The sequence below is a fragment of the Loxodonta africana genome, chromosome 26 (genome assembly GCF_030014295.1).
Source record: "Loxodonta africana isolate mLoxAfr1 chromosome 26, mLoxAfr1.hap2, whole genome shotgun sequence".
Taxonomy (NCBI): Eukaryota; Metazoa; Chordata; class Mammalia; order Proboscidea; family Elephantidae; genus Loxodonta; species Loxodonta africana.
Window position 1 is genome coordinate 24,435,021 of NC_087367.1, and position 26,091 is coordinate 24,461,111.

The following is a 26,091-nucleotide window of genomic DNA, read 5'->3' on the forward strand; positions in this document are numbered from 1 at the left end:
ATCACCTTTCTTGGGAATAGGCGTAAATATGGATCTCTTCCAGTCAGTTGGCCAGGAAGCTGTCTTCCATATTTCTTGACATAGATGAGTGAGCACCCCCAGCGCTGCATCTGTTTGTTGAAACATCTCAATTGATATTGCATCAATTCCTGGAGCCTTGTTTTTCGGCAATGCCTTTAGAGCAGCTTGGACTTCTTCCTTCAGTACCATCGGTTCCTGATCATATGCCACCTCTTGAAATGGTTGAACATCGACTAATTCTTCTTGGTATAATAACTCTGTGTATTCTTTCCATCTTCTTTTGATGCTTCCTGTGTCGTTTAATATTTTCCCCATAGAATCCTTCACTATTACAACTCAAGGCTTGAATTTTTTCTTCAGTTCTTTCAGCTTGAGAGATGCTGAGTGTGTTCTTCCCTTTTGGTTTTTCATCTCCATCTCTTTGCACATGTCATTATAATAGTTTGTCTTCTCTAGCCGCCCTTTGAAATCTTCTTTTCCGCTCTTTTACTTCATCAATTCTTCCTTTTGCTTTAGCTCCTCTGACATTCATCTTGGTCTTTTCTTTCTTTCCTGTCTATTCAGTGAGCTCTTGGCTTTCTTCATGTATGGTGTTCTTGATGTCATTCCACAAGTCGCCTAGTCTTCAGTCACTGGTATACAGTGCATCAAATCTGTTCTTCAGATGATCTTTAAATTTGGGTGGGATGTACTCAAGGTCATATTTTGGCTTTCATGGACTTGCTCTGATTTTCTTCAGTTTCAACTTGAACTTGCATGTGAGCAATTGATGGTCTGTTCCACGGCTGGCCGCTGGCCTTGTTCTCACTGATCATATTGAGCTTTTCTATCGTCTCTTTCCACAGATGTAGTCAATTTGATTTCTGTGTGTTCCATCTGGCAAGGTCTGTGTGTACCGTTTATGGTGGTGAAAGAAGGTATTTGCAGTGAAGAAGTCGTTGGTCTTGCAAAATTCTATCATTCGATCTCCAGCATTGTTTCTGTCACCAAGGCCATATTTTCAACTAATGATCCTTCTTCTTTGTTTCCAGCTTTTGCATTCCAATCGCCAGTAATTATCAATGCATCTTAATTGCATGTTTGATCAATTTCAGACTGCAGCAGCTGATAAAAATCTTCTGTTTCTTCATCTTTGGCCCTAGTGGTTGGTGCGTAAATTTGAATAATAGTCGTATTAACTGGTCTTCCTTGTAGGCATATGGATATTATCCTATCGCTGACAGGATTGTACTTCAGCATAGATCTTGAAATGTTCTTTTTGCTGATGAATGCAACACCATTCCTCTTCGAGTTGTCAATCCCAGCATAGTAGACTATTTGTCCGATTCAGAATGGCCAATACCAGTCCATTTCAGCTCACTAATGCCTGGGATATTGATGTTTTTGCGTTCCATTTCATTTTTGATGATTTCCAATTTTCCTATAGATTCATACTTCGTATGTTCCAGGTTCCAATTATTAATGGATATTTGCAGCTGTTTCTTCTCATTTTGAGTTGCACCTCATCAGCAAATGAAGGCCCCGAAAGCTTTAGTCCGTCCACGTCATTAAGGTCGACTCTACTTTGAGGAGGCAGCTCTTCCCCAGTCATCTTTTGAGTGCCTTCCAACCTGGGGGGTTCATCTTCCAGTGCTATATCAGACAGTGTTCTGCTGCTATTCATGAGGTTTTCACTGGCTAATTCTTTTTAGAAGTAGACTGCTGGGTCCTTCCTAGTCTGCCTTAGTCTGGAAGCTCAGCTCAAACCTGTCCTCCCTGGGTGACCCTGCTGGTATCTGAACACCTGTGGCATAGCTTCCAGCATCACAGCAACACACAAGCCCCCACAGTATGACAAACTGACAGGCACGTGGGGGCTTTTGCATGTAATAGTATTTGTTTGTGCTTTCTCCTTTTCTGTCCAATCTCTCCAGTGGTTTCTCTATTTACCTAGTATTTTTCAAAGTACCAAGTTTGTTTTTATTTATTAATTATTGCTCTTTATTTCTTATGTTTTGGGGGTGTTATTTTATTGTTCTTTTTATAATTCCTTAATTTGGATGCTTAGTCCATCAATTTTCATCCTTTCTTCTGATACAAGCTCTTAAGGCTCTACATTCCCTTTTAAGTATTACTTAGCTGTATTACGGAGCCCTGGTGGTGTAGTAGAGCCCTGGTGGCACAGTGGTTAAGAGCTGGTCTATTCTAACCAAAAGGTCAGGAGTTCGAATCCACCAGTCACTCCTTAGAATCCCTGTGGAGCAGTTCTACTCTGTCCTGTAGGGTCACTGTGGGTTGGAATCAACTTGATGGCAATGGATTTGGTTTTATGGTTAGCTATACCACACATTCTTAAATAAACTTTTAATTTTAGAATAATTTTGCATTTACAGAAAAGGTTGCAAAGATAGTAGAGGTTTCCTGTGTACATCCTATTACTGATTTCCCGTTATTAATATCCCACATCACTGTGGTATCTTTTGTCACAACTAAGATATCAACATTGGTATGTAATTATTAACTAAACTTAACACCTTGTTCACATTTCACGAGTTTTTCCTCAGTGTCCTTCTGGATCCCATCTAAAATACCATATTACATTTAGGTGCCTCCTCTGGCCTATGATAGTTTCTCAGACCTTCCTTCTTCTTGATAACCTTGAAAAGCATTGGTCAGGTTTTTTGTAGAATGTCCCTTGTCTTAGTCATCTAGTGCTACTATAACAGAAATACCACAAATGGATGGCTTTAACAAAGAGAAGTTTATTCTCTCACAGTCCAGTAGGCTACAAGCCCAAGTTCAGGGCGCAGGCTCCAGGGGAAGGCTTTCTCTCTCTGTCGGCTCTGGAGGCAGGTCCTTGTGATGCATCAGCCTTTCCTTGGTCTGGAGCATCTCAGCACAGGAACCTCAGGTCCAAAGGACACGCTTTGCTCCCTTCGCTGCTTTCTTGGTGGTATGAGGTTCCCAACTCTCTGCTTGCTTACTTTTGCTTGTATCTCTTCAGAGATAAAAGGTGGTATAGGGAAACTCCCTTTACATTGGATGAGGGAGGTGACCTGAGTAAGCTTGGTGTTACAATCCCACCCTAATCCTTTTAACATAAAATTACAATCACAAAATAGAGGACAACCATAGGATCCTGGAAATCATGGCTTAATCTAGTTAATACACACATTTTTGGGGGGACATAATTCGATCCATACCATCCCTCAGTTTGGGTTTGTCCAGTATTTTTCTCATGATTAGACTGAGGTCATGTGTTTTGGGGAGGAAGACCACAGAGGTAAAGTGCCGTTTCATTACACTGTATCGAAGGTACGTGATAACAACGTGACTTATGACTGTTGATGTTAACTTTGATCTCCTGCCCACGGTGGCGTTTTGCCAGATTTGTGGGTGGCACAAACAGTGAAGCTGCCTGCCTGCTAATCCAAAGGTTGGCAGTTTGAGTCCACCAGAGGGGCCTCAGAAGAAAGGCCTGGTGATCTGCTTTAGAAAAATCAGCCATTAGAAACCCTGTGGAGCAGAGTTCTACCCTAACACACACAAGGTCATCACGAGTCAGAGTCAGCTCAGCTCTGTGGCAACTGGTTTGTTTTTAATCCAGTGTAAAGTTATTCCCCTCAACTGCTTTCTTCCACTCTCTTCTTTTTGAAAACAAGTGCGAGAGCTTGATCCTATAAGGGCGTTGGTCTCTTTATTGTCTGCCTGTCTGCCTACCTCAGTATGGACTCGTGTATGTATTGACACTTTGCGTTATAATCCAGTACTGTGTCACTTATTTTGTTGTCAGATTGTTCCATCTTTGGCCATTGGGGGCTCTCCCATGTTGACTTCTGTTTTTTCCCCGTTTTTTTTTTTTTTTAATAAAGTGTTTTATTTTTTGATGTTATTGTTGAGAATATGCATAGCAGAACATATACCAATTCTACAGTTTCTACATGTACAGTTCAGTGACATTGATTAAATTCTTCAAGTTTCTAAACCATTCTCACCCTCCTTTTCCAAGTTGTTCCTCCTTCATTAACATAAACTCACTACCCTCTACGTTTCCTGTCTAATCTTTTGAGTTGCTGTTGTCAATTTGATCCCAAATAGATAGATCTTAAAAGAACACAATGCTCAAGGTGGACATTCTTTACTAGTTAAACTAAATGATTGTTTGGTTTTAAGAAGACTTCAGGGGTCATTTTTGGTTTAAGGTTTGAAGATTATCTCAGGACAGCAGTTTCTGGGGTTCATCTAGTCTTCGTGACTCTAGAAATTCTGGATTCCATGAGAATTTAAAGTTCTCTTTCTGCATTTTCCCCCTTTTGATCAGGATTCTTTTATAGAATCTGTGATCAAAATGTTCAGTAATGGTAGCCAGGCAGCATCCAGTTCTTCTGGTCTCATGGCATAGTGGGTAGATTTTTATGACGGCAGTTAGCCTAACATTCCATTTCCTCCCCCTACTCCTGGCTCTTCATCTTTGTTACTCCAGGCTAATAGAGACCAATTGTTGTGCCTCGGATGGTCACTTGCAAGCTTTTAAGACCCCAGGCACTATGCGACAAAGTAGGAGGGAGAACAGAAGCACTCAACGTATTAGGGCAATTAACTGGGATGTCCCATGAAACCATAGAGCCCTGGTGGCACAGTGATTAAGAGCTCAGGCTGCTAACCAAAAGGTTGGCAGTTCAAATCTACCAGTCACTCCTATGAAACCCTATGGGGCAGTTCTACTCTGTCGTATAGGGCCACTGTTGGAAGGAATCAACTCGGCGGCAATGGGTAAACCTCCAAACCAAGGAACCAAATCCCATGAGGTATATGGTTGTTCATAAGCAGCCTCAGCAGCTACCCTTTTTTTTCTTTTTTGTTGTTGTTGTAAATATAGCTATCACACAACTTTTGCCGTCTCCTGTGTCTTTTTGACATGCCCCAATCTCTTGTCTGTTGAGCACTTCTTTCTGGCACTACAAGGTGCTCCAGACTCATTTTGTATATTTCCTGGCTCAGACCTAGAAACAGCCAGTTCTCCAAGGAATCCAGATCGCTCTTATGGGTCAGTGGTATTAGAAACCGAGATCTTGGTACTAGGTGTGCTTATTGTTACCAGGGTGTCAGTGCTTCTAGGCTCTCTCAGTGGACAGAACTATGTACATAATAGTATGTACACATGTACATATTTATGTGTATACAGTGGTAATATGTGAGCATATTGTTCAATTTTGACCTTTCTACTTAAGTACATTTGATTTTAGTACATATTTTTTTTACTTCATTTCAAGTAGTGAATGGTTAGTGTAGGGAGCTTAGTTGAAAGGTAACAATATAATATTGGTGTACTGTATTTTTCCACATATAACACCTGCCTTCTATGTTTTTTGCCAGCCTTGCCCTCCACCCATGAGGTTATTTTCATAAGCACACTATGCTAATTTTTTTTTATATAGCATGCTTACGAAATTTCTCATGTGCCCATCACCTAGAGTTAACAATTACCTAGATTTTGCCACATTTGCTTCATCTAACCCCTCCTTTTTTTTTTTTTTTTTTTGGCCCTGAAGCACTTTAAAGCACATCCCATCATCAGAGATCATTTTCTCTCTGCAAACTTCAATTTGCGTCTTTTTCTTATATAACTGCAATACCATTATCATACCTATTAAAATTAAAATCAGCACTCAGTCAAAATTAAAATTTGTCCAGATATCTCAAAAGTGTCTTTTTCTTTTTTGGCATTTGGTTTATTGGAATAATCAGGAGTCAAATAAAGACTTTACATTACATGTGGTTATTATGTCTCTTAAATTTCTTTGATCCATAGGCCTCACTCCCACTGACTTGTAGGAACTGGGTGAATTGTCCTGTAAAATATCTAACATTTTTGTTTGTTTACTTGTGGTAATATTTAACTTGTTCCTGTATCTGTCATAGTTTCTGTTAATGGAAGTTGGCTTTAGAGGCTTGATTAGATTTATTTTCAGCATTTTGGCAAGAATACTTCACAGGTGGTGCTGCGGCTTCACACTGCGTCAAAGTCTCATCCCAGTTTTAGTGATGCCCTGATTGATTGGTGGGTTCAGGAGGCAGCTGGCCGAGCCTTCTTTTATAAAGATCAACCTTTTACGTGTTGGCTTCAGCAATTAATGATTGATGTCTGAATTTATGTCATTAAGGCTGCAAGTTGGTGCTTTTCTAACTCTGTGTTCCTTCTACATTTATTATCTGGAATCCTTCTGTAAGGAAGAACTTTTCGTCATCAATGAGGACTATTTGGTTACCCCAAAATACAGTTCAGACAGAAAAAAAGGATATAGATTTAATTCTTTCAGGGCAGAGAATTAGTGCCCCAGTTATTGCCAGTGCTGTTCAGAGTGTTGTTGTTACTTTGTTTTTTTAAAGCGTTATTTTGACCTTGTGAATTTCTATAAGTTCAGCATATTTCAATCAGTTACAATTGTTTTGGTTTTCAAATGAGCCCATCTTTGTCTAATGAGAACCCCTTCATGATGTTCCTGTGTTCTTTTGTTATGAACCATCCATCTTTGAGAGATTCCTGCTTTCTGGCACAATAAAATATGCGGTACAGAGCTTCTTGTACAGTGTGCATAGTTTCTAAAATTTGTATTTTGTGTATTTTTTTCATATAGCCATATATATGATAAACCAAAAACAAACCCACTGCGTAGAGTTGATTCCGGCTCATAGCGACCCTGTAAAACAGAGTAGATTTGCCCCATAGGTATCCAAGGAGTGGCTGGTGGATTTGAACTGCTGACCTTTTGATTAGCACCTGAACATGTAACAACTGTACCACCAGGGCTCCAAATATGTGATAGGTAGTTTAATAATTTCGGCTTATTTCAATTTATTGTAACCATTGATCTTTTATTAGTTTAAAGATCTTAAAAATTGGGCCTAAGCTATTTGCAAATACCCATTAAATACCCCCCCCCCCCCTTTTTTAACTATAGTTAGGACAGCTAGTATGTTAATAAGTAAATTTATTTCTACCATAAACTCCCAACAGTTAGGTTGTTTTTGCTACTTGAGTGTTTGAAACATTATTGGGGCAAATAATTCTCCATAGCCGAAAACAGAACAAAACAAAACAAACCAACGACAACAACAAAAACAACTTGATAAAATACCATTTCAGCTTTGTGTCCCTAGATAATGTACAGGGACTTAGACTCAGATGTCAAACTTGAATTTATCTTTTTTGCAAAATATTGCCTTCTAATATTTCCTGTCCTGGTTAAGTTGGTTCTTCTGTCTCATTGCTGCCCCCTCAAATAGTTATCCAAACCCACCTCTTCCCATCTTTTTCTTGACCTCTGTGCCTTTTTGGAAACCCTGGTAGTGTAATGGTTAAGTGCTACGGCTGCTAACCAAGAGGTTGGCAGTTCAAATCCTCCAGGCGCTCCTTGGAAACTGTGGGGCAGTTCTACTCTGTCCTATAGGGTCGCTATGAGTCGGAATCGACTCGATGGCACTGGGTTTTTGGTGCCTTCTTATATGCCCTGCTTCCTTATCTGCCTATCAAACCTTACTCATCCATTAAGCCCCAGTTCAAGTGTGTCTTACTTGTGAAGACTCCTGACAGTCCTCGCACCTTCCCCCAGCAAGGGTCACTCTTTCTTGTCATCATTGTACCTTAAATATAATTGCATTTTAGCCCTCACTACTACACATATAATCAATTGTTTACATTTCTAGCTCCTCTTTGAGGCTCGTGCCATGTTCTCATTCATCTTTGTGTCCCTAGCAAATAACAAGAGCTGAAGGGAAAAAAAAAAGATTGTTACATATATGGGCCTAAAGGCTAATAATAAATAGGCATTAAGGTATGAGAAAAAAAAAATTTTTAGGCAGTTTTATTGATGGGAAAATGTAAGTTCTCTAATATGCTTGATTTTTGTCTTTTTTTTTAATTAAACTTTTATGAAGAATTTTGATTTTTAAATAAACTAATCTTAGAATGAGAAGAAATAAGTACATAAACATCAAATATTGACTAAGCAATCATTGTAACACTAAGAGATCCCAGAATTCAAATTTTTGTTATTTAAGAGGTAAAGATCTTAATACCAGTTTGACTTCAAATCCTCCCGCTGTATTTATAAATAAAAGTAGCAGATCTGGACTCTTGATGCTACAGAATTCAGTAGGAGCCTTTCAAATTCTTCAGAGAGCCATTAGCTAGAGAAGGCTATTAAAGATTCATCAGAATTCAACACAGTGTTTTTTACAGCTTACCCGAGGGATTCCTGAATAACTCAGAAGACTCATGTATCAGACGGCTAGAAATTGATATAGACCTAATCCTTTTGCTTTCTCAGATTCCACAAAATCTGCAGTAGTACCAACAAATCTGCTTCAGAACCTACTAGAAATTACTAGAGACAAAATGTCAGGGTAGGAGCAGGTAGACCTTAAAGAAGGTTTAAAATTCAGTGGGTGGCATCTTTAATTCAATATGGTGATTATACCATGAAAGAAGAATTATTGTCATGGTAAAATTCTTATTCAGGGATATCATTAATTCCTTAGTGAAATATTTGCACTTATTCAAATTACTTAAAATAGTTGCATTTAAGAAGTATGTGAAGTTTCCAATAAACATAAATATAAAATGTAATGTTTTTGAAAACTACATGTAAAGGACAACTCACATCTAGTTTATGCTCACTTCCAAGTACTTATTTTAATCGCTCATAAACACATACACCTCTGCTCAGTAAATATCCGTTGTGAATGGCGTCTGAAGGCTGACATGAGATTTGGCTGTGTAACCTCTTCTGGGTAGTCTCGCACAGTTTGGATCATTTGATCTATTAAATGTCTTTGAGTGCCATTTGTGATGCAGTGGAACACTTTCACTGTAACACTATCTCATAGAAAATAAGTGCTTTTTATTCTCTCTGTGTATGAAATATAATACTACTTCTATCTGGTTCTTAAAGAAATCTCTTAACAGCATCTTCCTTGAAAGAATAAAGAGCAGCGTCTGTGTTTTTAGGAAGCGGTGCTCTGCTTACCTTTTAAAAATGAACCGTTGCCTAGGTTTTCTAGTCTGAGGTTTTGAAGTATTGTTTTTGTTTTGAAGTAAAACAATTAGTCTGTTGTATGGCTGAACCTTGCGATCCTGATTTGACAGGTTTAAGTTGTGATAAAGGTTAATGTCCAGAAGCTTAGTAGAAACCATCCATAAGTAAAACTATTTGAATATGAATTTCTGAAAATGTGTTTATCTTACCAGGTACCAAATGTAATCAACATTTTAAATATACGTGCATGAATTACAAGCAGTATTTTTGAGTTGGGTGTTGTTTTGTTTTTACCATAACATTTTACTGCAGTGGTTATATACAATTCATTTGATTGTACATAATAAGCATCTATTTCAGTTCTAAGTGCTTTTATATGTTCAGTGATTTCTACTTTAAGGGCTATTGTTCCTGAAGTCAACCAGACTCTGTAGCTTTACCATCACCCCTTTTCAACCTTAATTCAAAGAAAATATTTTTTCTCTCCCCCTTACTCCTACAACCCAAAGGCTTTTGACTGTTCCTTAAACGTCAGGGGTTTGGAGTGAAAAGCAAAGAGAAAATGATTCTTTAAATAGAAGCATCACTGTCTAATAGAGGAAGTAGACATGGGAACAAGTAATTGTAATTCCGTGTGACAAAGCTGATAACAGAAGTGTGGTACCTAGTACAGGGATTAGCTCAAAGCAGAGTGTAAGGCCCACAAGAGCAAGGACCATGTGTGATTTATCTCTGCATATCCAGTACCTAACGGAGGGTCTGGTTTTTAATAGGTTCAAAAAATCAGTTAAATGAATGAGATTAATTCTGCCTTACAAAGAGACAAAAAACAAGTCTTTCCAAATGACGTGAGATTTGCATTTTGAAAGTCGAATAGGTGGATGAGAAAGGGTAGGAGACTGAATGGCAAGCGTGGAGAGCAGTGTAAATGAGACTGCATACCATGTTTCAGCAAACTGAAAACAGTTTTGGATTACTTCTGCATAAAGTCTAAAGGGAAGAACATCTGGAGATGGGACCGTATTAGTGAAGAATTGTGTTGCTTCTGTAGGGTTCTTTGAAAAGCAGTGAACATTATTAAAAAATAAATAACTTGAGAGGCATCAGGTTACATTTCCCTGAATGCTTCCTAAAAGTGTATTCAGAGGCACCCTTAAAAAAAAAAAAAAAAAAGTGCTTTGATATATTTAAAGGGTGATTAAAATAGTTATTGGTTAAATATTTTACTTTAATATTTATTATCCTTAGCATTTGAGTTTTATGTCAGATTTTTGTATAGTTATAATTTTATATATTTTTACATGAATAATGCACACCTTCTATGTTTGTTTGCAAACTGCTCTCCCACCCAGGTGTTTTCTTAGGTGCAATGTGCTAATTTTTTTTACAGTAACATGTAAAAAAAATTGGCATATCGGCTTAAGAAAATACTTTGCCAGGGGCGGGGGAGGAAGCAGTTGGCAAAGGAGGCATGAGTTATTTGCATAAAAATACAGTGATTTATAATATATTGACATCATTCATGTAATCTGCAATTATTTTACCCACTGGAATAGGCATATGATTTAACTTTTCCAAATTATGAAGATTTATAGTGTAAATGGTGTGCTTACATTTATGACAGGCTGATGCTTATTGAAGTAGTGAAGTCCTACCCTGATGGGACTAGGATACTCCCCAGGTTCCTCCAGTTTTGTCAGTCGGTGGTTTGGTGGAAAGAGTTCTGGCCAAAATACTGGGAGGCCTGGGTTGTAATACTTACAGTATTACTAGTTATCTACACGATTGTGGAAGCCTTCCTTTTCTCGCCTGCCAAATACCCAGTATACTCAGTGCTGTCAAGTTGATTCCGACTCATAGCAACCCTATCTGCCAAATAGAGGGATTTAATTAAGTAACCTTTAATGTCCCTTTTAATTATAAAATTTTGTCATTTTATGAGTCTGTAGCTATAAGTTTGTGTGATGCTGGAGTCTTGGACAGAAATGTAACCCCCAATTATAGCTGCATTTTTCAGTACTGCATCTTAATGAAACCAGAGACTGTTTATACTGTGTTTTTCTAAAATATATATATATTCATTTAAAAAATACTAAGTACCTTCTATGTGTGAGAGAAAATTTTTGTTATTCAACTTTGAAATAAGCACGATTTTGTTTATGTTAAATTTGAGGTTATTGGTAAGGCAGTCAGGTGAATCTGTCTACCAGGTAATTTGAAGTACGGGTCTGAGACTCAGAAGAGAAACCCGAACTAGGGATAGATTTGGAGTCATCGACACGGATGATAGTTCAAAATGTGGGAGTAAGTGTGAGTACACGGGGAAAACAGAAGGGAGCAGACAGACAAGGTTAGAATCCACATTCGAGGGATGGAGGAGGACATAGAGCTCTACAAGGAAGTGGAAAAGGAGCAAAAAGGAGAAGAAGTAGAATAGATGGTGTCACTGACATTAAAAAAAGAGAGTTTCAAAAACGAAAGGGTGACTTGACTGAGAACGGATAGAAACAGGCCACAATGTGGTGTTAGGATTCACTGCTAGATGAAGACCAGCGCGCCATGCAGATAAGAGGGTCAGTGTCTGAGAAGACAGCTTAAACCAATGGAGGCGTGCAATTCAATGTGCACAATAAAACTTCGGTCAAGTTGCAGTAAAAAAAGAAAGGTGGTTTAATCGTGCTAAGTGTCGAGAAAGGAGTAAGTTTACAAAGTCCGTTACCTACGTTGCATTAGTCAGAGTATGATGGCATAATGAATGGAAAGCACTGAATTTGCAGTCATTAATTCTGGGTTCTAGTCCGCACTCTATCCGTTATTTTAACCGTAACACCATTCAGTCAGCTAATCAGGTGAAGAGATTTGTAAACGGATAAATTACACTCAGGTTGGTAACTGCTACATCAAATATGATCAAAAGTACTTGACAAATGATTTAAATAAAACTTCTGAGGCTCAGTCTTTTCACCTGCAAAATTATAAATTGTTTAAAAACCCGTGCTTTATGTAGTACCTCCTCACACAGCTCTGAATTGGTACAGTTCTATTTGCCTCTAAAATATTTTCCTTTAAAAAGTGTATGTAAGTACTTTTCAAAATTTCATTATATAGTACACTGTTCATAGAAATTTCGCCCTGCACGGAGACCCTGGCGTCCCGGCAGCTAATGGAGCGTAGTAGGGCAGACACATGGAATGGGGAGCACTATGCACGGTCATCCAGTTGAGCGCTGGGCCACCCTTTGAGAGTTGAGCGTGTTTTGAAACATGTATTGCTTATCACCTGGAGCTGCTCTTTCTGCGATTTATTTAGTGGGGAATAGTTTTAACCTATAATGAATGATAAAGGCATGCAAAAAAGGCGTGCAGGTAAAGACAATTATACTGGCTATTAAAACACAGGTTTTACAAAGGCCAGTGGCCTGAGGCACCTCCAGAGAAATGGTCAAGGAGAAGAAAAGGAAATATTATCAGGAGTTACTGACGAGTGACCACCAAGCTATCTTCCTAAAGTGTAGATAAAAAATCACAAATTCTCAAAATGCCCATTTCGTGTCCTTTGATATAGGACGACTTTGTATTTGACAAATATTTATCACGTTTGTACTCTGTGCCCTGCACGGTATCAGATGAACAAGATGAGACATGTCTCTCTTGGATTTTATCATTTATTAGGAAAAACAGAGTTAAACAAAGAGCAGAGACCTCCATAGGAGATCATTTTTTCCCCAAGCAATATGTTGAACAAATGTTCTGCTACTGGTTCCTAGCGAAAACCATGTAAATGACTTTTTTTATTCCCATCTCAGCCTCTCACTCCCTCTCCCCATTCCCCCACTTGAGGATAACAGTGGTTTAAGAAAATAAAATACTGAGAAAATGCAGTTAGGTATCTGTTATTAACAGGTATGGTACATGTGACTGGGAAAAAAGGTTGGAAATTCCTGGCTTCTGAGTCAATAACTTGTAAACCTGTATTTGCAGGCCACACCGTGTTCTTGAGTACAAACCCACATTTAAAAAATTTTTGTTTAATTGAGGTAAAATAAGCCCACATTTTCATTACTTTGTCTTTTGTTTATAGGTCCAAGGGCAAGTTCATCCAGCACTTGAGTCTAATGATGATGCTCTTCAGTATGTTGAAGAATTAATTTTGCAGTTATTGAATATGCTGTGCCAGGCTCAGCCCCGAAGTGTTCTAGATGTAGAGGTATGATAAAGTCTGCATTATGTTTATTTTGTATCTGTCTAATCTGTGTGCTTGTTGTAATGTCTGTGAAAGGGAAAAGAGCTTGCTTTTCAATTCCACAGAATATGTATAGCATTAGGAAAATGAAGACTGGATTTATTTTAATTTCATATTGGGTATATGTTTTAGCTGTTAAACTATTCCATATTTTGCTTTTAATCTAAAATTAACTTTAGTTGGCCTCTAAACACTACTTCTTGATGCTAGAATAATGCACTCATACATTTAAGGGTAGAATATGTCCAGATGTTTCTTTTGTATTTTAAAGCCAGGTAGCCTTCCAAAAACATTATAGTTGATATTTTACGTGCATTTAAGTGAACTCCCTTCCATTAGTTGGAAGGGAAGAAAATGTCTCAAAATCTTAAAAAGGATGTTTTGAAATCTCTTATGAAGTTGACATGGCCCTTACCATTTTAGAGCTTGTTGTTCAGTGGAGATACAGACAGATGTATAGGCAATAACACAGTGTATATACTACAAGTGCAGGGTATGTGGGAAACCATAAAAGAGACAAGTAACATAGGCTTGGGGGTATAGGGATAGTTTCTCAAAGGAAGAGACATCTAAGTTGAGATCTGAAAGAGTCAAAAATTTGAGAGGAGAAGGAGGAAAGCTTGAAGAAGGAATTAACAGAAAATGAGAGCGAGCTAGCATTAAAGGAGTTTTCTGACACTGATGAAGGAACATTTGACTTCAGTGACCTTGAGTATATAATGGTACAAATCTTTGGGTTTGTATGACTTTTTTCTTTTGCAGTGCTTAGGTGTGGGCACAAAAAAGATGATTGGGTTGATCCAAGAATGATGTCCACCATGGATATACAATGTCAAGACAGCAGGGCAAGGAAATTGTGCAAACTGATACTGGCAATGCTTCATAACCCTTCTTAGAACACATAGAATGTAATAACATTTTTATGGCATCCAGCGACTAGGATGGAAGTATCTCTAGCTACCTCAGGTCCTGCCCAGATCCCTGAGGGCTGAGGGATTGACATATAGGCATATCCAATGAGGAACTTGTTTAAAAAAGCACCAGGGAATCTAAATTGTTTAGGGAAAAAAAAGTGAAATGTAATAACTGCCAATATTTGACTGCTTGATATAGTATGAACACTTCCATGTTGTGTATTTCATTTAAACATCACAATACCCCATGAAGATGGTGCTGTTTTCTCTCTTGCTAGAGTGTAAGCTGTAGGCGTTTTGTCTCGTTCATTGATGAATCTCCAATACCTACGACAATGTCTGGCACACAGAAGGCACTTGGGAAATATTTGCTGAATGAATGTGGAAACTGAAGCACAAAGAGATTAAATAACTTGCCCAAGGTCACAGCTAATCAGTAGTGAAGCTACAAATAAAAGATCTTTGATGGTTAAGGCAGGGGGGAGTAGGGAGAGAAAACCACTAACTAGATAGTGGACAAGTAAAGAGAAAGACAACACACAATATAGGGGAAGTCAGCACAACTTGGCCAAGGGAAAGTCATAGAAGCTTGCTAAAAAAAAAACCAGTGCCATCGAGTCGATTTCGACTCATAGTGACCCTATAGGACAGAGTAGAACTGCCCCATAGAGTTTCCAAGGAGCGCCTGGCAGATTCGAACTGCTGACTCTTTGGTTAGCAGCCGTAGCACTTAACCGCTACGCCACCAGGGTTTCCAGAAGCTTGCTAGACACATCCAAACACCTTGAAGGACCAAGTTGCTGGGAACCATAGTCTCGGGGGACATAGAGGTCAATTTGCATAACATAGTTCATAAAGAAAAGGTTTTACATCCTACTTTGGTGAGTAGCATCAGGGGTCTTAAAAGCTTGTGAGCAGCCATCTAAGATACATCTGTTGGTCCCATCCTGTCTGGACCAAAGGATAATGAAGAAAACCAAAGACACAAGGAAAATATTAGCCCAAAAGACTGAAGGACCGCGTGAACCATAGCCTCCACCAGTCTGAGCCTAGAAGAACTAGATGGTGTCGGTTACCACCACCCACCACTCTGACAGGGATCACAATAGAGAGTCCCAGTCAGATCGGGAGAAAAATGTAGAGCAAAATTCAAATTCACAAAAAAAGACCAGACTTGTTCATCTGATAGAGATTTGTAGAAACCCCTGAGACTAATGGCCCCAGACACCCTGCTAACTCAGAACTGAAGCCACTCCCAAAGCGCACTATTCAGACCAAGATTAGTAAGATGTGTGAGGAACATGCTCCTTAGTTCAGCCCAATACACGAAACCAAATGGTAACTCGTGCCCAAAAGCAAGGTAAGGCAGGAAGGGACAGAAAAATGGGATGAATGGACACGGGGAAGCTGGGGTAGAAAGGGGAAGGGTGCTGACACATTGCAGGGACTGTAATCAATGTCACAACACAATTTGTATATACATATTTGAGTGAGGAAAAAAAATTATTAGAATCTAGAAAAAAAATATTACCAGTAAGTAGTGTGTTCCTTTAAAAAATCGCCTATGTGAGACCAAATGGTCAAGAATTAATTTAAATGAACATGAGAAGGTAATGGGGCAGGGAAACTAGATTAATGGAAATGGAACAACCAGAATGAAAATAATGAGAGTGTTCACGTACCGTCAAGAATGTAACCAGTGTCACTGAACAACTTGTATAGGAATTGTTGGCTGGGAACCTAAACTGCTGTGTAAACCTTCACTGAAAACACAGTGAAATATTAAAAATAAAATAAATAGAACCAGAAAGTCTAGGTTTTTGAGCATGCCTTTCACTGAACTGGAAACCCTGGTGGCATAGTGGTTAAGTGTTATGGCTGCTAACCAAGAGGTCGGCAGTTCAAATCCACCAGGTGCTCTTTGGAAACCCTACGGGGCAGTTCTACTCTGTCCTATAGGGTTGCTATGAGTCGAAATCGACTCGACGGCAGTGGGATTGGTTTTTTTGGTTTTCACTGATTTTATGTTACCTTGTAGAAGAGAGCAGGTAGATTGGAAAAACATGGAGGGAACAGGGTATTGGAGTTCCTGATAAGGTTGGAGAAATGGTTAAATTAGAGTACCTGAGTGAGAAAAATAGAATAGATTGGGATCTATTCTGTTGTTTAAATTTAAGATTTCGTCAGTAACACAGTTACAAAGCAAGATGTGGCTTTGTGGTGGTGGCTTGACTAGAATTGATGGTCCTCAAGATGAGATGTTCAAGGAATTAAAAGACCAGGGTATTCTGTGTGTCTTTAATGTAGATAATAAAGTCGAAAAGGATGATGACAGGACTTTACATGAGAATGGAAGAGTTATGTTCCAGAAATGGCTTTAAGAGTGATACTAAATCTACCTTCACCTGGGCTGTGGGACAAGGAACAGTGCCTTAGAAGTTTTCAGAGGAGATTCGGATTTCAGTTGAGGCAAAGGAACATTGAATTACAGAGTTGTGTGTATAGAAAAGATTGTGTACCATGAAATAGTAATTTGATTTGATTCCTTAAGTAATTCAAAGTAGATTTCTTACCATTTTACCTCATTTTCCCATTGAATTATAGGACCAAATGTCTTTTATTTGTACTTTCCTTTAAGCATCTATTACCATGGGAGTCACAGATTATATTTTGAGTAGAACTGGTTGGATGACTCTCCTTCCCACTAATTCCAGGTGTTGTTTTGGATCCCAGTTGGGTTTCCCCAGAATATTTATAAAATGCAACATCCAACCCTGTGCCTAGTGTATTAGAATGGGGTTACAGGTCTTGTCTTATTATCATTCTGATGTTGGTACATTCCAGGAACTTGTTAGTTTGTTAACACTAGAAATTCAAATTCAGCTCTTTCCAGATTTTTTATACTATACACATGTTAATCTAATTTCCTTTTTTAAGTTAATACAGAAACTAAATGTGTCATTTCCTAATATTGAAGATCTCCTTGAATTCTCAAAAATAATGAATCTCTCAGTCCTCCACTTGCATAGATTTAATCAATCTACATATTCAAGACCCTAGATAATAGAGGATATTTCATAGCTTTTTATTACTTACGTAGAAGAGACCTCAGATATTTAAGGTTTTTAGCCTATGCCCTGTCTTGTTATTTTTAAGTAGTTAATTTGAGCTCTTAAAAGTATATGTAGCCATACAAGATTCCAAAGAGCTCACTTTGGGGCTGGGGATGGATTTTTTGGGGAACAAACTATATGACAGTAATAGAAATAGCAATCAGTTGTTTAAAAAAAAAAAAAAGTTGCCATTGAGTTGATTCTTACCAATGGCAACCCTGTATGTGTTTCAGAGTAGAACTGTGCATAGGGTTTTCAATGGCTATGACCTTTAGAAAGTAGATTGCCGGGTCTTTCTTTCAAGGTGCCTCTGGGTGGATTTGAACTGCCAATCTTTCAGTTAGTAGCCGAGCACCTTAACCATTTGCACCACCCCATAAAACAAAGAAACAAAAAACCCAAACCCATTATTGTTGAGTCAGTTCCAATGACTCACAGCAACCCTATAGCACATAGTAGAACTGCCCCATATGGTTTCCAAGGAGTGGCTGGTGGATTTGAACTGCTGACCTTTTGGTTAGCAGCTGAGCTCTTAAGCACTGTGCCACCTGGGCTCCACCCCACAGAACTTTGTAATTTCAAAGTACTGTTATATACACTTTTACGTACTTATAACAATGCTGTGGGGTAGCTGTTATTCTCCTTATTTTGTATATTAGAAAATTGACTCTCAGAATGATAAGGTAGCCAGAAAAGAACCTAGATCTTTTCCAATCAATAGTCAAATACCCTTCTTCCCATACCATAAAAAAAAAAAATACCTGGGAGAATATTCAGATAAGGATATGGAGATGTGGAAATGTTTAGATGAATATAATGGTGTCTTAGATTCTTTTATGACCAAGTAACTTCCTGTTTGCTGCTTTCATTAGGATTCAATATTTCAGTTTTATTTTAATATTTCATTAAGATTCAATATTATACATTTAGAGAATTAATAATAATAAGGGCCTTGAATTTACCCCTTCAAATACATTTTGAGGTGAGAGATTCATCAAAATTTTTGAGATACCTGTGAGAAAAATGTACTTTAAAAAATAGATCAGTCTGAATTAATGCAATATTTGAATTTTAAAATCTGTCTAAAGAATGCATTTTAATTACTTTGAAGTATAGATACCATTCAAAGTAGGGTGGCAGTTATTGTTTAATGTTAAGTCCCCTAGAAGATTTAACTTTAATGGAAAAATAAGAGTGGTTACTTGTTGTCTTACAGTTTTAGGAAAATAAATGCTTCAAGACTGCTTGAAAATACATGAATTGTACATATGTCTATAATCTCACTTCTGCTAATTTAAAAGTTCTGATGACACGCTACAGATCATCACAAGTTGTGAACTATCATAGTTCAAATGAAGGAGATTTTGTTTTATTGACATTGCCAATATTCACTAATCCATGCGACCAATATTTGAGTGCTTGCTATCTGTCAGAAGCCCTGGTGGTGCAGTGGTTAAGTGCTTGGCTGCTAACTGAAAGATTGGCAGCACTGACCCACCATCCACTCAGAAGAAGAAAGATATGGCAGTCAGCTTCTATAAAGCTTGCAAAAAAAAAATCCAAACCTGTCGCTGTCAAGTCAATTCCAACTCATAGCAACCCTGTGGGACAGAGTAGAACTGCCCCATAGGGTTTCCAAGGAGCAGCAGGCTGAATGGTGGATTTGAACTGCTGACCTTTTGGTTAGCCGCCGAGCCCTTTACCACTGTGTTATCAGGGCTTCCTGTAAAAATTACAGCCTTGGAAATCCTGTGGGCAGTTCTGCTCTGTCCTATAGGGTCACTATGAGTTGGATTTGACTCCAAGGTTTTTTCTTTTTGTTTTACTCTCTCTCGGGCAGTGTTCCAGATGAGTAAGGCAGTGTATATAATGCTCTAGGATGCAGAGGGGGAGTATGTTGCTTTGGCCCTGATGATTCAAATTAGTTCAAGTTTTCAAAAATAATATATCAAAACTTCTCCAATCAGGTTTGTTTCTCCCTCTCTTGTAATAGGCGTCATTTTCTGTATAATCTCCTAGAAAAAAAGAGGGAAAAAATAATGTTACTGCTACCATGTAGTTGCAGGATTTCTAGTGAGCTATTAATTTGTCCTTGGGCCTCTTTAGAAAGTACGTAACTAGTAGTATTTTTTTCTGTGATATGCCCTGACAAAGTATACGCCTTATTTAACTTCTTAGGTCTTGTCCTTTCATAACTGTGCTTTTTCTTTTTTTCTGTCTGAAAGTCTAGACTGATTTCCACTTGTTATGTCTTTCCAGTTTTCCTCTGTGGCCCTTGGGTTCTTAGGACACAGATACATTTTTCTTCTCTCCAGTTAACTCAGATGGAGGAGCACCAAGTTTTCTTGGACTCTTAGCTTTTTTTTTTTGTTTTTAAATCAGAGTCATCTTATCCTAAAATTTAAAAAATCCACCTTTTCTATTCATTTTTTAAACTTTTTTTCCTTTTTCTTGGCATACTGACGAATCCTTATGATTTTTAATGTTCATTAACACTTAGATTTCCCAAGAATGTCTACAGATTTTCTAACTTTCTTAGCACAAAAAAATTTCTTCTACACATTGTAAGCCTTATTGCTTACTACTAACAGGACTTCAGAAGTCTGTGTGGGGCTGAATTTTTGCGCTAAGTGCAAGCATAGAAGTCTTCATAGGTCCCAGAACATTCCTGTTAGAACTGACCTTCAAGATCATCTGCTTAAACCCCCTTATTATGTAAAAGGAAAAGACGGGGCTCTCCTAGTGAGAGGCAAAGTTGAATCTCAAACCTTAGCTCCGTATCTTGTTTTTTTTCCGAAAACCACTAGGTATTAATCAAGATAGTTTCTTATTTAAAACAAATGAAATTATTAATCTTGAAAGTAGCATAATTCTAATTCATGAATCTTTCACTGATGGTTCTGCCTTTCCAAACCCTTTGCTGTGGAGTCCATTCCGACTCATAGCGACCCTATAGGACAGGGTAGAGCTGCCCCACAGGGTTTCCAAGGAGTGCTAGGTGGATTCAAACTGCCAACCTTCTGGTTAGCAGCCATAGCTCTTAACGACTATATCACCAGGGTATCCGGTTCCTCCTTAGGTTTCTTTTAAAAATATATAAGAATAATTATGACAACAAATTTTATTTGGCTATAAAATTGTAATTAAATTTACCATTATAAGAGATAAAGTAAGTCAGTGTGGCTTTTCCACATTCGAGGCACCACACCAATCTTTTTTCATACAAGTGAACCCCAGGTCTCACCTCCTAGATATATATTTAGTAATTTGAGTCCCTTAATCCACTAATAACAAAGTTAAAATTATTATTATCATTGTTATTTTCCCTTTCTTGCCTTTTCTTTTATCATTCTAGATTTTCTTTCCCCTTCTTTTCTTTCTCAAAACAGTGGATAAATTTGGAATGGGATGGGTAAAATTGAAATGGATAGGGATTGCTATTTTATTTTCTTTTTCCCCCAGTCTCAGCCTTGGCCTACAGCTTGCCCCTATAATTCAACCATTGCTAATCGCTTTTTTTCCAAAGATATAAGTTAAATCTACTTAGAATTATCAGATTGAATTCTATTTCCTTCCTCTTCTGCTGCTTTTCTATCTCCAGTATACACTAGTGATTTCAGACTCCAGGTCATAAGTAAGTTCATGGCATCAGTTTAGTACATTGCCCAACCACTTTGTTTTTAATGAAATAGAGTATGAAGTATCAGTGTACCGCACATAGTGAGGGCAGGTTTTGTTTTATGAAACTTTAGTGTGTGTAGGTGTATAAGGGTATAATGTAAAATGTATTGAGAATTTATTACTTCTTACTATAAGTTAAGGTCAGAAAAAGTTAGAAAGTCACAGGACCATAGGTTTGTCCCATGGTTACACCCACTCAGTTAACCGTGGGTTAAATCCATCAGTGTAAAAATTGATTTGGCAGAAGGAAACGAAGTTTCATTTCAGATGTTCCTTTCCACTCTTACCCCTTTCTACCTTGCCAAGCTTTCCTAACGTTCTGGACCTTTGTATTGCCCTAATTACGTGAGGGCAGTGTCCTGGCAAGTAGCTTTTCAACAAGGTGTTTGAGAAAGTATGTAAATTCCGTTTTTAACTATGATGTCTTTCAACACACCTCTAATACCATTAATTAAAATGCTCACTTCTTTGATTTGGCAGTGGATTTAGCCTTGAACATGGAAGAAGAGAATTTTTAAAAAATAAAATTGAATGAGTTAAAACTATTCTCAATTTATAAATTTGTTCATAACGTGTACCTGGAATCAGTGTATTCCTTTTTCCCCCCAGATTATCACACTGTAATCTCTTATTTACCATTTTAATAGCATCTGACAAAACTTATATTCAGATTTATGATCAGGGATGATGTTTAATTTTATCTAGTAGTTTTTACATAAACCCGTTGCTGTGGAGTCAGTTCCAACTAATGGCGACCCTGTGTGTGTCAGGGTAAGACAGTATTGCACGGGTTTTCAGTGGCTGAGTTTTTGGAAGATCACCAGGCCTTTCTTCCAAGGTGCCTCTGAGTGGGCTGGGAATTCTAACCCATTCGTTAGCTGCCCGTCACATTAACTGCTTGCGGCACCCAGGGACTCAGCTAAAAAAAAAAAAAAAGTTGAATAGCCATCAATTAAAAAAATTGGTTATTTAATAGCGACCTCTACTGGGTTAAATTATGCTGCAGGTGGATTTTAAAAACTTAAAAAGGTGAAAGTACCTTTTGTTTGAGGTGAGTTACATTAGTTTATTAAAATTAAGGAAGTTCAGCTGCTACATTAACATGAATTTTTCCACTTTCATTAGAAATTTTGATAGAGTAACTGCTGCAAATTAAGTATTTTGCTCAAAATTAATGACCTATTTTAACTCTAATGACAAGCTGCAGTGCATTAAAATTGCTGTTACCAATGTAAAGCATTGATTTTCATGATTTGCAGATAGTTTTGAAGTCACGTACCAGTGCATGATGGAAAAACAAAAATAAAAAATCTTAGAGGTTTCAATTGCAAAATATTACTTGAGCTTGTAATCGGTATTGAAAGTAAGGACAAATGAGAACTGGATTTAGGTTTTTTGCTTCTCGAGCTTAGATCAAGTAATGTTTTAAAATTACTTCTCTTATTCACTCTTGTCATTAGCTTTATTACAGTGAAATTGAAATTCAGGATGTGATTTGCCTTCCTGGACAATACAAGGAATGTTTAGTCTCCTGATTGCCTAATTAAAAAACGAATACACTGCCATTTAAAGTTATTGCAGTAGCTTAAATGTAAATTATAGCACATGTGAAAAGCTCTGCTTTTGGTATTCTTTGGTTTTAAAAGTAAATTGCAAGTAATGGACATTATTTAATATATATGTTGCTTAGTTGTTATTTTCCTATTTTCCAAGGAACGTGTTCAGAAAAGTTTCCCTCATCCAATTGATAAGTGGGCAATAGCTGATGCCCAGTCGGCTATTGAAAAGAGGAAGCGAAGAAACCCTTTATCTCTCCCAGTAGAAAAAATTCATCCTTTATTAAAGGTAATGCTGAAATACTGCCTTCTTGCCTTTTAAGAGCAAAATAAAACCCACTATTTTCAAACGCTAAGAATATATTTCATGGATAATAGAGTCAACTGAGGAGTGAAATTCAATTTTTTCAGAAATTCACGTGGGGGGGAGGAATGCTATGACAATGTTGTTGTAAGGTGCTGTTGAGTCAGTTCCAACTCATAGCGATCCTGTAGGATGGAACAGAACTGCCTCATAGGGTTTCTAAGGAGCATCTGGTGGATTTGAACTGCTGACCTTTTGCTAGTAGCCGAGCTCTTAACCACTGTACCACCAGGGCTCCTGCTATGACAATAGAAAAGTATAAAGTGGGCAACATGTTCTAAAGTAATTTCATACCAACAGTAATAATGAAGCAAATTGAAAGGATTGCGGAAAGTTGTTATTATGGATTTTATTAATCTCAGGTGTTCATAGAGACTCTTGTGGTTAGACCCAGGTGTCCCTATAAATCCTTCAGACACTAATATTTTGTGTAGGGACCTCTGTGGGACTGCCATAGGGCAATGTGCAATCTTTGGTTGGACAAAAATTTCTCTGAGGATTACCTACATTATCTAGTCCTACTTATCCTTTAAATGAGTCAGTCAGTTCAGTCTCTCCAGAACAAATAGAATAACTGCTAGCAACGCTAATAATGTTATTTCTACTTTGTTTAATACAGTGAGCAAACCGTTTATTGATTCTTTCATCAAAAATATAGGTAAATTATTATACAGTGGAGCCTGCAAAAGCCTGAACCAGTGTAAGACGGAAAACTGTCAGAGATGAAAAACTCAAACAATTCCCACTAATAGAGAGTGATGATAGAAAAGTGCACCAAACCTGCGAGACCTGGAAAAAGAGACAGTCCTGTCAAGTTCCAGCTCTTACAGGTTTCACTGTAATAATAAAACCATAATAATACTTTTAGATAGCAGTAGTTTTGTAGTGATTAGGATATAAGCAAACTGCTAATACTTATATAAATTGTCTGTAAGTTTATTACTCAACAAAGTTATTATTATTATCCTCAGTTTGTACCTGAGGTAACAGAGGCTGACGGAAGTAACTTGCACAGGTTTACAGGGCTCCTAAATGACAGTGTTAGGAGTCTCAGTATCTGCTTGATCTTGTCCAACATTTAGAGCTAACCACTTGGATGGCTTTTAAGGCTGTCGAGAAGCTAGGCTTTCCACTGGGGTTGTTTAAATAGAAATAGCTGCATATGTCTTACTGACTGGTCTGAGAAAATAAGTGCAAATTATGGAAAATTGCTAAATTATTACTAATGGCATACTTCTTTATAATTCTGTTCTCATGAGTCTCATTAGCCATGCATTTAATTATATTCTAAGAGCATTAAAAAATTGATTTATTTGCATGCTGTATTAATGACCCTAAATTTTGAATTTTATCTGATTTTGGGTGTGGTTTCAATTAATTAATACATTCTTATCACTATATATTTATTAGTTTTTACATATCCTAAAAGGAAAATGCATCTTGCCCCAACATTGAGTATACTTCTTATTTCACAAGAATTTTTTCCTAATTGGATTGTTTAGAAAATGGTGTTTGTTTTCCCATAGAAACTAGTCAACCCCACAAAAGTTCCTGCTTTCTTTGAAGTGTAATTATATAACTGTATAAAGTACTCTTAATAACTACCATTGTTCACTAGGACACAGCCTGAAATTTTTTTCCCACCAAGGTTTGTACCACTAGGGCTTGGGGGAAGCCCAGGTTCCTTCAGGAAGGATAGAGGTGTAAGGCTAGTAGATATTCTTAGCTAGAAATAATGTATTAACTGTTGTTCTAAATAAAAGAAAAAACTCTTTTATCTGGATTAGGGAATAAAGAGCATTTGCACCCCTACCCCAAATTTGGCCTTCCATTTTACCCTTTCTTCCTAGGTGAGGGATTTATTTAGCAATATGTACTTACCAAATATGATACATGAGCAAAGGTAATTTTAACTTACCTTTTTTTAAACTTAACATGTGCAAGTACCAATATATATGTTATTCATAGTTGAACCACTTAAAATTAATTGTTGATAATTATAGGCCTCAGTGAAAGTTAAGCTGAACAGCATACATGTTTTTTATTTTTTAACCAGTGTGTTAAATTTATAGTACGTCATGTTTAGACATGTTTTTCTTTTAATTTTGCAGGAAGTCCTAGGTTATAAAATTGACCACCAAGTTTCTGTTTACATAGTAGCAGTATTAGAATACATTTCTGCAGACATTTTAAAGCTGGCGGGGAATTATGTACGAAATATACGGCACTATGAAATTACAAAACAAGATATTAAAGTGGCAATGTGTGCCGATAAGGTAGGAGACTGAGCTTCTATATGTTTTGTTCTTAAATTTTTATTTGTGACTTACTGAAATGTAACATACTATTCAGGCAGAATAAAATTATATATTATGTGTTAAGAGATATTTCCAGTACTTTAATAGCAAGTACTCAAGATGCCATCTTATAGACATATAGGATATTAGATAGCATTAAAATGTTTTTAAACATGTCATGTAATTTTTCTCTTAGTGTTGTTGTACTTGGGGTTAATATTAGTAATAATCTCTTAATAGTAAATTTCTTAAAATTTTTTTGGATTAAGTGATTTAGAAGGTTATGAATTTACTTGAAAACAATTTTTTTAAATGTAAAAATACTAAACTCTTGGGAGTTTTCATTTCAATTCTTAGATTTCTCTAGATACTTCTTATATGGTTTTACTCTAGTAATATTGAGAGCAAACGTTTGTTGAAAGTTAAATGTGTGTATGACTTATCTCATTTGGTCCTTACAGTACCCCTCTAAAGTAAGTGCTCTTACCTATATTTTATAAAAAGGAAACTGAAACTCAGAGAAATTAAGAAATTTGTCCAGAATTTTTTGAGAAGTTTCAAAGCCTAAACGCGATCTCCATATCTGCCTGAGTCTGAAGGTCTTAGGCATTGCACTGTTCTGCCTCAGTGTTTTCAGATTACAATAATTTACAGAAAGGAAAACATTTTGTGATGAAGCATTTCATTCCATTTTCTTCTCACAATACTCTTACTAATTGGAATATTCCCTCTGATTACTGAATCCATTTAATTATGCTTTAGTGTTTGTTTTTTTGCAAAATGTGAACATATACAGTCAAAATCACCAAGGGTGTGGAGCCAAGGAAACTGAGGAACCAAAGGCAGGATTTAAGGACAAATTAGAAGTAATAGGACAGAGAGAGTG

At 37.3% G+C, this 26,091-nt stretch overlaps 1 protein-coding gene across 4 annotated transcripts in view; it reads left to right on the forward strand.

Annotated features, from left to right (window-relative positions):
* The window catches only part of SOS1 (SOS Ras/Rac guanine nucleotide exchange factor 1), a 153,082-nt gene that overhangs the window by 44,150 nt on the left and 82,841 nt on the right, over positions 1-26,091 (forward strand). For 3 of the 4 annotated variants that reach the window (XM_003416091.4, XM_064277174.1, XM_064277176.1), the window contains exons 2-4: positions 13,119-13,244; positions 22,702-22,833; positions 25,020-25,184. In XM_003416091.4, the coding sequence (XP_003416139.2) occupies positions 13,119-13,244; positions 22,702-22,833; positions 25,020-25,184 (423 nt within the window). The remainder of the gene's footprint in view (positions 1-13,118; positions 13,245-22,701; positions 22,834-25,019; positions 25,185-26,091) is intronic. The other variant, XM_064277175.1, reaches the window with a different exon arrangement.